At 34.7% G+C, this 15,535-nt stretch overlaps 1 protein-coding gene across 2 annotated transcripts in view; it reads right to left on the bottom strand.

Moving 5' to 3' along the window:
* Window positions 1–679: 679 nt before the first annotated feature.
* CNOT6L (CCR4-NOT transcription complex subunit 6 like) overlaps window positions 680–15,535 on the bottom strand; it is a 118,459-nt gene continuing 103,603 nt past the window's right edge. For both annotated transcript variants that reach the window (XM_041758125.1, XM_041758124.1), the window contains exons 11-12: window positions 13,405–13,607; window positions 680–8,012 (exon numbers count right to left, since the gene is read on the bottom strand). In XM_041758125.1, coding sequence (XP_041614059.1) covers window positions 7,800–8,012; window positions 13,405–13,607 — 416 coding nt within the window. In that variant the 3' untranslated portion in view covers window positions 680–7,799. The remainder of the gene's footprint in view (window positions 8,013–13,404; window positions 13,608–15,535) is intronic.

Raw genomic sequence — 15,535 nt, forward strand, 5'->3', positions numbered from 1 at the left:
ACTTCAAATATTTTGTGTCAAAAATAGAAATGTTTGAAAAGTGAATTCTTCGAGGATGAGGAATCTGTCCAGCCTTATATCCCCAAAGCAGCTTGTTCCTAGTAGATAATTGAAATGTTGAATGAGTTTACTCTGTCTTGGAAAGTCTACTTATTAAGACTGGTTAATGTGGTAACTCAGCAGATCTGAAGGTTGCATATCAGCCAGTATGGGTTAGATCATGCTGCAATAACAAACCTTTATGAAGACACTAAGATTTGGCTGTTGTTTCTCACACATTTCTGTGTACGTCAGCAGGAAAGCTCTGTTCACTAGTCACTCAAAGATCTAGGATGGGAAGTTGAATCTCAATATATGCTTCCATTATCACCAAAGCAACAAATGGGAATACAGCAAACTGCACACTGGGTCTTAAAGCCTCACTCAGAAGTGACACATGTCCCTCTGCTCAGATATCTTCAGCCAAAGCAAGTCATAATTATGGCTAACTTCCAAATCTATTCTAATCAAGGTACTGTTTAAACAGTAATACAGTTTTCACTAGAAAAAAAATGTAGCATGAATTTATAATTTTTTGTCTGAATTACCTTGGCTTCTTACTTCACTTTCCAAGAGATGTACTGACCTAAAAGCAGACACATACTGCACAGACAAAGAGTAAAAAATCAAGACAAAGGTACGCAGTTGCAAAATGGCCATTTATTGCCTACAGGGGAAAGGGAGGGAAAGAAGAGGAAGTACACAGGTGCAAGGAAACAAGCATATATTTAGCCCTATACATCATGTGTGATCAGTACCCAATCTCCAAAATGGAAAAAAGTATTTTGTCATCTGACATAGTAGTTAAGGTTCTTAAGCACCTCCCTTCTGAGCTGCCACAAGATTTAAAAGGCAGGACTGCTTTGTTTAGTCAATGTTCACATTAATGAAAAAATACTACCACCCAACTGTGTCCTTTTGCACGCACATTTTGTACAGTGTCTACTGTGAAAAACATCTCAGCTGAGCAGTTCGGTCAAGTTTCAGACCTCATCAACTGTTTAATAAATAGAAAAATAAAGCAGCTGGTGATTTTGTCAGAGAGAATGTGTTCAGTAAGAGTAGAACCACTTTCTCCAAGGATAACAGAGTGTTAAATGATTAGAACGCCACAGAATCAGTCTATTAAACATTAAACACTAGTAAGCTACAATTACATGGCACTTCATTAAGTCTTCTAACAAGAGAATGAATGAAAAAAGAAAAAAAGGAAAAAAATCTTAGATTTTTAAACTGATTAATGGAACACAGTAACAAATTGATTTAGTGCTTGGCTTTTTCTTAGGACAAAAGTAAAGTAAATATATAACCTAAAACAGGAGAATCTGTTCTGGAATAGTACCACTAGAAACTCCCAAGCATTCAAGGGATAAATTACCAAAATATCTTGCTCAGTTTTAAACTCAAGTGTTTTGCTTTCCAACCATTAATTACAAAAACACTTTATAGGCCACAGAATGACTCAAATATATGCAAAACAATGTATTATTAATTTATTGCCAAATAATGAAAATAGATGAATCCTTCCCTATTCAAATGGTAAGTTGAGTTGAAGAGTAGATCGTCATTTATTTGGCACTTGTTTTATGGTTGAAAGAAATCACAATACAAGATATAAATTAACCCATAGTGAATATGGCAAACACCCTGGCCTTTCCGAAAGAGAAGGTACAAACACACTCTCTTTACCAAAAAGAAGTCTCCCTCATTACCACCCCATCCAGAAGTAAAAAAAGCCAAAGTTTGAAATGTTCATCCTCCTCAAAATATTCCAAGTAGTCCAATGAACTCTATTCCTCAACCTTTCCTAGATCAAAGAAATGCTTGCATTTGGACAACTGTACGAATGCCCATAGTGCACTTCTCAGTGCCGCTGGTGTTTAAGAAATTTGCCACTCACAACACTGAACAATTCCAGATCCAGTGTGCAGTAATACAGCCATCCAAACTCCTCCCACCCCCCCCACCCCCGAAAAAAGTTGGCAGAGCAACGCTCAGGAATTTCACAGGTAAGGGAATATATTTTTAGCAAGTTAAGCACAGAGAAAGAACAGTACAGCTTCTGAATACATACAGACCCAGACTACTGCATCACTTATTGTACCAAGACTGAAACAAGTAGCAGGAAACTAAGCCTGTTAAGCAAAGCCATTGTTTGACACATCAACACTGAGCCAATTGTGTGAGTTAAGATAACTAATTAAACAAATATGGTTCATATAACCATTAATAGCTTCAAAGAAAATACAGTTATATGTCAGTAACACAAAACTGAAGCAAGAAAGGGCCACTTTTGAGAGGGTTACCATGATTCTTATGCTTTTAGATTTAAAAGTGACAGAGGTACAAGTAGGGAAATAATCTAAATCTGGGGAGACTGTTGTAACAAAAAGAAGTACTAACAGGTGCCAAACTATGCTTTCTCCAAGTTTTTGAAAACTGCATGTACCAAGTATGCCAAGAGTCATATCCCTTGGCATTTACATACCCTTTTCAAAATGTGATTTACTGTTTCTGATAACATCATTTCTAGTTTTGGGACAATGCTACTGAGTTTAAACTAAGTGCCATAAAAAAAATGAACATTTAATAGGCAGAAATGTCCTTATTTTATATGCTTTGAAAGTAAAATCTATTTTACTTAAAAACATTCCATTACTTTAATGTCATGATGTATGTTGAATAAAACTTCAAACATGCTTGTTTTCCTTTGGTTCCAAGAATAACCCAAACTTACGCCAAAATAAATTACTAAGTAGGTTAACAAAGCTTGCTTTTCCTAGTACCTGCCTACTTCCTACTGTAAGACTTGAGTAAGTAATTCAACGAGAAACTTACATAAAGAAGGTATTTGGTTAAAATAAGAAAACATGCACGTTCTCCCTCACCACCTTCCTGAAAAAAACTTTTTTTTTTCATGGATCTTATTCAGAACACCCTGCAGTATAGGTATAAGAACTTTCTTCTTCTTATCCTTAAGCTTTAAGATGACACTTATTCACAGAGATTCCCAAATCATTTTCTGTAAAATCAAACACGCCCTTGGCATCCTGTTCTTAAATTACAACTTTGGTAAATAAGCCAGGTTAAAGGTGTAGTAATTAAGTTTCAATCTGAATTTGGTGATCATGATGCAATAAAAAAATTAAAATCATTCAAAGTAACCATAAGTATAAAAGTTTTGTCTACGAACTGGAAACTTTAGTGGAATTTCCTGGCTTAGAAAAATATCCTAATTTTCCTAGCTAATTTGTCTACCTATAATTCTCAGAGTTCTATAAACATGATATAATTCAAAAGGAAAAGGTTAAACAAATCTACATATTAGTTGGTTTTTTTTTTAAGGTGAGGGCAGGTAGGAAAAAGATAGTACCTTATAAATGTGACAATTCACATTTCTGTCAAAATATAAGTATATATGAGTGCTATTTTGAAAACGTGCCATAAAGTTACTGCTTGCTATATAACCATTATTCTATGGCCCTGCCAAATGTATCAGAAACTGATTATGTTTTCTGTGACCAAAGCTACTGATCAGTCAGTGCATTTTACAAAGCTATTAAAATCGCTCAGAATATAAGACTTAGAAACAAGTACTGTAAGTACTGGGACACAGTCAATTTGCTAGAAAACCTAGCCTTGTATTAGGAATGAAAAACCATATGCCTCTGGTTCCATCAAAGAACACATTTAACCTATTTTGTCTTGTGCTTTCTCTACTTCTTGCTATTTGATTTGAAAGTATAGATGGCATTTGTGATTTTTAGAAACTCTTGGAAATGCAAATACAAACTTAATTTTTCACCCACTTAACAACAGATACTTAGGAGATACAATTTCAAAATGGAACATAGTTATGTTTGCCCATGTTCCAGTTCTAATGTGCCACATCCTCAATTCTAATATAACCCATCATAGAATCAAGTGATACGAGTTTTAGGTATTTTCTCCCAATATTTCTCTGTGATTCAATACATAACTGTAACACACCAAATAATAGGGACAAATAAGAAACAAAGCTTTATATTTCTGCAAACTACAACACTGAAACACAGTGGCTTATTTAATACATTCACACAGGATGCTTATTAGTAAAATTAAATATCTGCCTATGAATATCAGAAAAGTAATTTGAAAAGAAAGAGCTTGGAACAAGGCAAATGGGAGGGTGGAAGGGTGGGGGGAGGGGGAGGGTGAAGCTGGTCTCAGAACCCATTGTGCCATTACCTGACTTTAACATGTGATATTCAAACGAATGTTCACACGCCTTACATCAAAGAAATGAAACAAAAATATTCAGCTACATTGTACAAAATTTTTTTTACATAAAACATCATAAATCTTGAACAGATTTACTATATCTGAATTCTAAAAAGTTGCCTATAGAATGGTGCTGGGATTCTGTTCTCTGCTTGCTTTTAGGCAGTGCTGTTGCTTAAAAGTTGACACCAGGCACAATATTTTAAAACAAAGTCAACAAGCAAGGAGCAGTAAGTGGATTTGAGCCTTTCCCAGATGTCAGTCCTGAGGATGCTGCAATATTCCCCATCAAAATGTGTAAAGCTATGAGGCAGAAACTGATGCCTGAGAGAGTGGGTGACTTGACATGCACTTGTATGACTGTTGTAATAGCAAACAGTGCAGTTTTCCCTTCCTCAAACAACACTGTTTTAATAAATTTAAAGAACACTCCAGTTCTTAGACAAATATCAGAAATCATATTTAACAGTTAAAAAAAACCACACATTATCACAACCTAAAAATGCCCAAATTTTCTCTTAACTTCAGATAAAATATGCAGCAGCCCCATGGCGTAAAGCTTATTAAACTTATTCTGAGAACTAGAAAGTATATAAGCATAAATATTTTACTTTCATTGAATATATACCATATGTCATTCACCTCTTCCTTTTGGCTTCTCACTGCCAAAGTTCCAAATGGCATGCGTTTTAACAAGACAATACTGAGGAGAGCAGCATTTCTGATCATCTGAATTGGCAGCTCAAAACAGATACCACTCCTTTTACAAAGGGAACAAAGGGTGAAAGGTGTGTGAAATTTGGGTAGTGGGCTAAAGGGAAACCGTGCACATGAAATTTGGGTTACCATGCCCCAAGTGTGTGTGCCACCCAAAACATAACACAATTAATTACCTACTTCAACAGAGCTATTACCAACATTTACTAAAACCACATTAAAAATACACAGGATAATGAATGGTTTGAAAGAGTGCATTTGGAAGCAGAGAGAACCCAATTACACACCTTCCTGCAACAGAGTGCCTCGATCATACACAAAATAAACTTAAGCTGTTTACAATGTTTCCCAATTTTTTTTATTTTTTCCCTCTACATTTAACTATTAAAAAAGTTTTTTATTAATAAATGGGCTCCTCTGTGGTTCATATACAATCATAAGTGAACTTTAAATTCCATTTTATACAAACATCTCAAAAAATATTGGGAGTGAAGTATGGTAGGAAATATTGCTCACATTGCTAATTAACATGCACATATGAAAGGAGGAAAATGTTTTGTTAGTGCATATACCTCCAGAGCAGAAAACCCACGCAAAACAAAAGATTTAAAATAAAACATACAGTAGCTGATTACAAAAAAAGGTAATGTCCACAAAATTAAGTTTTTCATGCTATTCTACTTTCCAGTACTATGGTTCAGGTAATCAATTTGCATGGCTAGATGTTGAATGTTTGAGGTATATAAGAAGGGATACCTGCACACTGAGGAAAATCTGTCACCTTAAGGGTTGTTTCTTTGTTTATTCTGGTACTTTACCATTTTTAAAAGAATATTTTATTTACATCAAACTCCACTCAACTACAATGACATTCCAATTATAATAGATGACAACAACGCCTCTATCACTAGGCACTTTTAAAAGGGAGGTTAGGCTCTACAGAACCCTTCTGATGCAATCCCATATATGACGTTACATCATCCCACCACCCTCGTCCCACTAAAATCACCCTTCTGGGGAAACATTATCTTATATAGCCTGATTAATTTACTATGGAAGAAATTAGTAGAAAATGACCAAAGGAAATGCATCATTTAAGACTAATAAAACAGCCTAAGATGTCAGGTTTGAAAGAGGAGGCAAATTGTATATATTTAAAACTAATTAAATAATTTAGATTTGACCTGTACTTTATATATTAGTGAGACACAAATATAGGCTATTTTCTTTTAAAATTTCATTCACATAATGGAAAATTTCTTGTTTATTAAAAATATCACATTTTGAGACTAGAAACAGTAAAGTGCATGAAAAGTTTAAAATATAAATTTCAGAAAACTCTTATAGCAGCAAAAAAGCAGAATAAAGAAAAACTTAAAAACAGAGACACAACCTTTTCCTGTTAACTGTGCCCTAATTAACATCAAGTAGCCAACCAATTTTTCCCCCAGAAAACCTATTATGTTCACTGCCTCTTGAGTCATAGATCTTCAACTGGCCCCTCCTGGGCAAAAAAAGGATTCCAACATTTCTAAAGAGCAACAACAGTTGGGAATAAACCAGTAGCTTCTTAATTCAACCCTGACAGACAACGGAAACAAAGATTAAAAGCATATAATGGCCATTTGGCAACTAGAGTCAGGAAAAAAATGATCCAGGGTTTTCAATTACTCCATGTTCTCTCTACCCCTCAAGTCCTTGCCACTGTCACCTCAAAAAGCCCAAACCAGCAGCCACCTGTCCTACTTCAAGAAACACATGAGATATTTGTATCACTTTTCCCTTTTAAAACTTTGATCAGGGCCTTTTTATTCAGCAGTTGTTTGGGTTTTGTTTGTTTGTTTTTTTAAACACTGAACTATAACAGCAAAAATTAATACCCAGATCTTATCTGTTTCTCCAGCACAATCAGGGAGAAAATGGTGGGTGACAATAATGAAAATATTAGACACTAATTTTGTGGGCAACCTAAATATAACAAATTCTACTTTCAAGACGTGTGGCAGTAGAAATTACCTACTATTTTCCAATAAACTAGAGAGAAAGGCTTAAAATTAATACTTCCAATGAGGTTATAACTAACAGAGGAACTAAATACAGAGTGATTCCTCAAAAAAAACAAAACAAAACAAAACAACCAGTGCTTGCCCAACAAACTGTCATGTGCTGTTGAATGCTTGATTTTGAAAGCATATTGTGCAACCATCTTTAATTTCTCTCTTCTTCTATTATGGTTAAAGCTGTATCATAGTTTATGTACAGATCTAGCAAATTTAAGTGCTTTGTTAATGTGCAAAAGACCAGGGGAGCCAAAAATCAGTTTGTTATAATGGAAAACAGAAATCTAAGAAATTTTTCCTGTAAGGCATGCCACCAGTTTAAAATGTCTTATTTATAGTTTTTAAAAATTGCCTTTTACAAAAATAGTTGGCTCATGTGAAACCATTCAAAAGAAAGTATTTGTTTTGGAAAAACAAATACACTGTTGTTGGGCCTTGAATTGGTGATTTATTAATTACGAATGCTGACTCCTAATATAATATGAAGAAGGTCCAACTTAAAAACAAATTAAAAATTTGGAAAGAGTAATACTTTGGTTCCAGCCCTAGTGCCAAATGATACCAATATACACAAAAATGTACAAAATCTTAGAGCAAACACATAATGAAAGGAACCTGAAGAAGCAGCTTAAGGATGGCCATACTTCACTCCTACATACTTTGATTTACAACTGTACAGGTCCATAGCAACAGATCCCCCCGTCTTTGCGGGGTAGTACTCCACTACCTCCGATTAGGCAAGTGAACACCATTAACAAGAGGCAGAAGTGGAGGGTGGAGTTCAAGTTGTGTTAACAGTGAGAAGTGGTCTGAAGGGATGTGAGGGTGTGGACACCCAGTGATGTTGTTCTCAACCAGCCATTGAGGATCTAAAGGCCCCAGGACACCAAGCACGTTCATATGAGTCTTGGAATAGAAAATGTAGTCAATCACGCCCTGGAAAGAGATTAGGGGTTGGGGAAAAAAAAGAAAAATATATGCTTAGAAAAAAAGAATAACTCAAGATATATAAAGAACAATTCATAATTTGTAAAAGCCAAATACCTGATTAACCTGTACTTCTAGTACCTGTTATCTTGACAATGGGTCAAATACGACTCAAGTCTTCAGTGGGTATTACATAAAATAAAGATGGCTCAACAGGGAAATACAGGACCCAACTGGAGTCATAAAGCCTTGTATGTGTGCATAAGTGGTAAGCAAACGGAGAAGCTAAACACACCAAACTGTCTAGGCATCTTTAAAATTGGCTTGCTTAAGTTAGTGAAATCTAATACATCAGTATAAACATTATGGGAATACACTAAATCTATCAGTTACAACAAGCTTTTTATATAAATGCATAATGAAAAGGTATGACTCAAATTAACTTTTTAATGTTAACTGGCATTATTTTCAATTATTTACACATCAAGATATCCAAACACATATGAATGAATCCATGGTAAAGCAGGTTTTCAGATTTGCCAATTCTAGTTCAGCTTTCTCAGATATGCTACCTATGTACAAATACTACATACAGTTAATTTTTCCAATGTGTTCTTCAGAATACTCATTTTCACAAATTCTGGTATACTGTAAATTCTGGATTCCTTAGCAAAAAATACTTGACAGGTATATATATATAGAGAGAGAGCCCAGCATGGAGCCTAATTAAAAAGGGGAGGGGAAGATAAAGTTAAATTTCTTCCTATCCATTTCAAAAGAGCCTGAGCCCAAGTGTGGAGAAATATTTCCAGATCTGGAAATATCTATTTAGAAATAGTAAACATAATGAGTTCCCGAAATATTATAATATTATAGTGAAATGGGCTACTTTAAAAAAATTAAAAAAAAAGAAAGTAGAGACTTTTAATTTTTATTTATTTATTTATTTATTTATTTATGACAGTCACAGAGACAGAGAGAGAGGCAGAGACACAGGCAGAGTGAGAAACAGGCTCCATGCATCGGGAGCCTGACGTGGGATTCGATCCCGGGTCTCCAGGATCGCGCCCTGAGTCAAAGGCAGGCGCCAAACCGCTGCGCCACCCAGGGATCCCAAGTAGAGACTTTTAATGAAAAAAGTTTGTATTATGAAATTTGGAAATAATTACCTCAGTTTGTTGACCAAGACCAAAATAATGAGATTGTGCTTTTGAGCAAGAGGGCCTCATTCAACATTTAGAAACCTTAATTTTGCCACAAATTAAGGTACCTACTTGAATCCAAGGAAGGACTTTTTGCCATTAATACTCAAAGTCTAAACAGTTAAAAAAAAATGATAGTACAAAGCATTATCCTTTCATTTTGGCTAATGCCCAGTTTTGCAGTGACATTTTAGGAAAAGGGTTACCAAGGGTCAGAGTGGATTTGTCTTTATGAGATCACTTTTGCTTCAACTATAAACAAAACATAAATGAAATACTCTGTTACTTAGGTTGAATAAATCTCCTGTATCACTTCTTAAGAGTGCCATTATGCACACTAGCTGCTAGACTTATAGAATCCTTTGCACACACAGGCCCCAAGAAGATGTTAAACACTCTAGAGAGTAAGACACATTTAACTGGAGGAATCACTTTTAACTATTTTCTTAATTTGAAACATTGAGAGTAAAAGCTCTTATCAAAACCCTTAGCAAGGTCCTATCTGCAAACTCACCCAAATATTTGTACATATGTATGTACATTTACATACTGTCAAGCCCACAAAGTAGGTTATTAGACTAATGATTCTTAACTTTTTTTTATTCAAACTTTTTTTTTAAGGCTACAATGTGGGGAAGTAGCCTTAATATTAGTAAAGACTATAGTAAGTTTATAGAACTGTATTTGAAAAAACAAAAAAGAAAGAATAATGGAAATAGCTTATGAGCTAACATTATGCTAATAAGTTTTAAAAGAATGTGAGAAAATTATATACTCTAATAGAGAAAGATTTATTACTTGACAAAATAGGAAAAGTGTCCTTTTTTCATTAACTGGTTCAGGCACACCCTTAGACTGGTGGGGCAAAGAGCAGCAGCAGCAATAGTGATGGCAGCAAATCTGCATTAAGCTGTCAATTCAATTTATCTGTTGTTACAGTCTGAAGGTTTCTGTCCCCCCAAAATTCACACCCTGAAATCCTAATTCCTAACATGATGGAAATAGGAGGTGGGTCTTTGGGGAGGTAATTCGATCATTAAGGTAGTGTTCTCATGAGTGGGATTAATGCTCTATAAAGAGAGACCCCAGAGAGTTCTCTCAGACTCTCTGCCTAGTGAGGATACAAAAATACAGGTCTCTGCAATCCAGAAGATCCTCATCTGAGCCTGACCATGCTGGTGCCCTGATTTTACACTTCCAGCCTCCAGCACTGTGATCAATAAACTTTTGTTGCTTATCACCCACACAGTCTATGGCCCATATTCTGTTAGCTATCACTAAGACACCTGGTCTACAAGCAATTGTCCTAAATGGCTTACCCACCCTTTGGTACATCCCAAATCAGTTCTAGATTAAATTCGTCTGAGTTCTAAACAACACGAAACCTCTCTCCCCTCACTCGAGAGGTCTCTCTTTTTTTTAAGATTTTATTTATCTGACACAGAGAGAGAGCTCAGAGAAGCAAGGGGGAGCAGCAGGCAGAGGGAGAGGGAGAAGTGAGCTCCCCACTGAGCAGGGAGCCCAACATGGGGCTCAATCCCAGGGCCCCAGGGTCATGACCTGAACCAAAAGCAGATGCTTAACCAGCTGAGCCACCCAGGCACCCCTGCATCTGAGTTCTAATATCACTTTTCTACATTTCTAACTTATTCAAGGACCAAGAAAGTAAACAGATGCTATAAGCCAAGTAAATAAAATTTAACAACACTCCACTGATGTAATGGCAGAATTTTGTATTTGGAACTGTATGTAATGTTAATTACATGACATTTTTTATGTCTGATACTATCTTTCCTTTTTTACTGATTGCCTTCAATACTGGGATGGCATAAAATGCTTTACATAAAACTGAAACACTCACTGTTATTTGGACTAAAAGCTTCATTTTCTGTTGTTAGGTATGCCCTTGGTTTGTTCTCTGGTCATCCTATCTTTAAATCTCCTCCCACTCTCCCATCCCATCCATCTATCTATCAAGCCAGCCAGTGTATTTATCTTCCTGTACACACCTGTCTCTCATGGATTTATAGCTCTGTCCTTCTGTCTCATCTTATCCTACATATTCAAACATCAAACACTCTCTGAGTCATGTGCTTTTGGTTCTTTTCCTGTACCTCTTTGGACAATGTAAATGGTTCAGTACAATTTTTGATTCAAATTATCACCACATGTAAAATCTTTTAAAGAAATAACAACAAAGGATTTTAAAACAATTAGATGGTTAAGAAAGATGGCTTAGATGAATATCCCAAATTTTGTTTCTCTAATTTCCATTGATGGACAAGGAAAAATAACCTTTATCAAAGCCTAGATGAGGTAGAAATTTGGTCTTTCTACCACACCCATGCCAAAACAACAAGAGTAGCAGAATTATTAAACATTTTAGGGAATTTTAATTTGGATTTTCTGGGTTGTACTGGCAAAGATGTATTATATATCACTATAGTCACAAGGACAGAAATTAACGTATAGTAAACTGTGTATCATTAAGCCTAGAGGTTTTCCTTTAAGCTTGCAAAAGAGCAGTGGTATGCTACAGCCAGCTGTACCTGCTTTCTTAGTGTTTCATCTCAATTCTGAATTCAATGGTATTACGTTGGGAGCTTAAAATCTACCATAGTGGGGAATACTTATACCACAGAAATCAACAAACACTGCAAGTTAGGGTTTCTTTTTCTGGGAAAGCTGGTTATTAAATGTCTACTAGCACATTACTGCATATGAGTGATTTGAACAAAATGAACTATCACTGGGGATATCACTATCTAACAGCAAGTACTAAAATTAGATTCAATTTATTCTAAGCAATTTTTTCTCTACTCTATGATCACAAAGTTGACTAATAACATCCCAGCAATTTCCCTTCCTCCTCCTCCAATTTGTTCCTTATAAAGGGGCTAACTAACAACAATCACTGAAAATAAAAACATAAAAAGATTTTGGAGATGTGAAAGAGCTCATTTCAAAATTTTTCTTTGGTATTTTTATGTATGACCCCTAGGCTTCTTACACCAAACCACTTTCTAACACCTGTACTTTTTTCCAGGAAAGTATAAGATTTTAATATAGATGCCTGAAATGCCAGAAAGTCAAACAGAAGTATAATGGAGAACTATAATCCAAAAGACTGATCAGATAATTGGCAATAGGAAAGTAATCTTAGTTACAGAAAACCACTACAATCTTTATTTTTATTTTTTATTTTTTTATATTTTATTTTATATTTATTTTATTATTTTATTTTATTTTATATTTTATTTATTTTATTTTATTTATTATTTTATTATTTTATTATTTTATTATTTTATTTTATTTTATTTTATTTTATTTTATTTTATTTATTTTATTTTATTTTATTATCCATGAAAGACTCAGAGTCATAGGCAGAGGGAGAAGCAGGCTCCATGCAGGGAGCCCAATGTGGGACTCGATCCCAGGACTCAAGGATCACACCCTGGGCTGAAGACAGACCTAAACCGCTGAGCCACCCAGGCATCTCACACACAGTCAATCTTTCTAAAGAACAATCTGTCTTGTACAATGGGCCCTCTAAATTTTTTTATCTTGAAAAAATATCTCTCTTTTCCTTTTATTAATAAGCTGTAGTGTTCCACTGCCTGGGAATATACTAGTTTGACTACATCAATAGAGGGCTGTGTGTGTGTGTGTGTGTGTGTGTGTGTGTATAAAAACAGACCCTCTCTAACCCCATCTCCCAAAGAAATTTGGAAAATTTAAAGATAGATAAGACATCTATGAAAATTACTAAGAAAATTCTTTGAGAATATTATATAAATTCATTCAAAGTAAACTTACTCATATACCTATATCAAGCTGATTATATAGATTCTTACTGAAAGTTAGGGAGTAATTATATTAATAAATATGAAGATTAACTATATTAATAAATATAAAGTGTTCTGAACAGTGCCTGGCAAATAGTAGGCATTTTGAGAGTTTGGGCTGTTTATTAGCATTACTTGAAATGTGAAAAACAAGGGTTCAAAATAATTCTCAAGTTAGCAATAACAAAAAACAAAGCTAACAAACCCCCTAACATTTAGTAGCATACTTCACGGCATTTTGAGAATCTAAAAATTCCTGAAGATTATACAATTAAGCATAAATAATACAGGTCTTTCTTATCCTATGTTTGTATTTAAAATAATTTCTATATCAGCTCAGAGACTGTCACTCACTTTGAAATCAAAGGTGTAATTGGTGTAAGGCATCAAGTTATTTTCATAGGCGCTCTTCAGTTGGAAGCCATGTGTGATTCTCCCTTCTGAGCTTCCATTCTTTCCATTGCAGCTGAAGTTCATAAGACACTCATTGTACCTTAGTTCCTTGAAGTCCTTATGGTTGTCAGCTACTCCTCCATTGCTCAAATATTCCACAACACCTAACAGAAAAGAAAAAGAAGAAATACTACCATTTAGCATTTAGACCTTAATATAAGACTATACGACCAAAATTTCATTATCAGGTGGATATACCAGGTTCAGAGCAGCTTAATTAGGTTGAGCCATATATGAAACTGCCTTTTTGTGGTGGTTGGTTGTTAAAAAAAAAAAATCAAACATCAATAACTTCATATGGTTAAATCAAACTGGAGGGTATTTGCCTGTTCCAAAACAAAGTATCAGGATCATCCAGAAATATCTTCAGTTTTTTAATGGGTTCTTCAAACTAAAGATGATTCCTTGAGGCAAAGGTGACATTCACCAAGAAAGACTTAACCTTGAAGGCTTTAGAATATTATCCTAAACCACTATCTCATTAGTATCTCACTATCCTATGCAGTCAATCAACAACTTTCAGGAATATGTATCATATAGCATACATAATAAAAAGTCATTTACAACAAAAATAGACTCTGCATCTTCAACATTTCAATGTCTATATTAGGTAGAAAGTATTCTTTATTTTGAACTACAGTGAATTCTTTTATTCTGATACTATATAAGGGACATTATATGCTACAAAAAAACTACTTGGTAAAAAATATTAAAAATGTATAAAAAGCTAAAGTAGAACCATTCACAAAATACAACTGCTTCCATTTAACAAGTAAATATGAAAAGTATATCACAATGCTGCTGCCGCTGCTGCTGCTGCTGCTGATGATGATAATGATTGAATACTGTTAGCTATCTCTTTCTATCTGTGATCAGGAATGACAGCAACATATAATGAATAAGTGATGAGCACAGTATCAGTACTGTGAAAAGGAGCTATCATGTATCTAGCATTTAGTATACGCCAGGCACTGTGTTAAGTACTTTACATACTTAAACCTCACAAACAACTTTATGTGGTGGCTAAAATTATTCCCTTATTTCAAAATGAGGAACTTACAGATTGCACCTGTAAGTGGTAGAAGCAGGATCTAACCCTGGCAGTCTGGCTCTAGAATCAGCTCACCACGCTGCACTGTCAATGACAGCTTATACAAATCAAATGAAGTGGGGGAAACATATTTGAGAGGATTTCACCTCAAAAAAGGACTGAGAAAGGAAGACAGGTTAAGGTGCCAATTGGGCTAGGGGCTAAAGACAAGTATGCAAAAGGATGATTTCAGCATTTGCTAAAGAGAAAAAGTAAAGATATTTTCTAGATTTGTGACTTATGAAAATTGCAAGCACTTGGGTTCACATTTATTGTTGAGTGATTATTTCAAATAATTTAAAATAGTTTATTGAAAATATAAAAAATTTAGAATATGCTACAGTAATAGAAAAACAGTAACACTTAAATGTCTCACATTTGAACTTTAATATCTAAAATGCAGAACTGATTTTTTACAAAGATCTGAAATAATATAAATTAGGATATAAAATGGTTTAGTACAGCTCAAGAAGTAATGTCAAATCCAAGGAGAATGTGGATCAGTTTTCTGCATCTAATTATCAGCATTCATATACCATTTAATGAATTCATTGAAAAGTTGCCAAGCATTAAATGTGTAAATTGCCCTGGGTAACACCGACATTTTCACAATGTTAATTCTTCAATCCATGAGCGTGGAATATTTTTCCATCTCTTTGTGTCTTCCTCAATTTCTTTCAGAATTGTTCTGTAGGTTTTAGGGTATAGATCCTTTACCTCTTTGGTTAGGTTTATTCCTAGGTATCTTATGCTTTTGGGTGCAATTATAAATGGGATTGACTCCTTAATTTCTCTTTCTTCAGTCTCATTGTTATCAAGACAGTATGGTAGTGGCACAAAAACAGACACATAGATCAATGGAACAGAATAGAGAATCCCAAAGTGGACCCTCAACTTTATGGTCAACTAATACTCGACAAAGCAAAGACTATCCACTGGAAA

The sequence above is a fragment of the Vulpes lagopus genome, chromosome 6 (genome assembly GCF_018345385.1).
Source record: "Vulpes lagopus strain Blue_001 chromosome 6, ASM1834538v1, whole genome shotgun sequence".
Lineage (NCBI taxonomy): Eukaryota > Metazoa > Chordata > Mammalia > Carnivora > Canidae > Vulpes > Vulpes lagopus.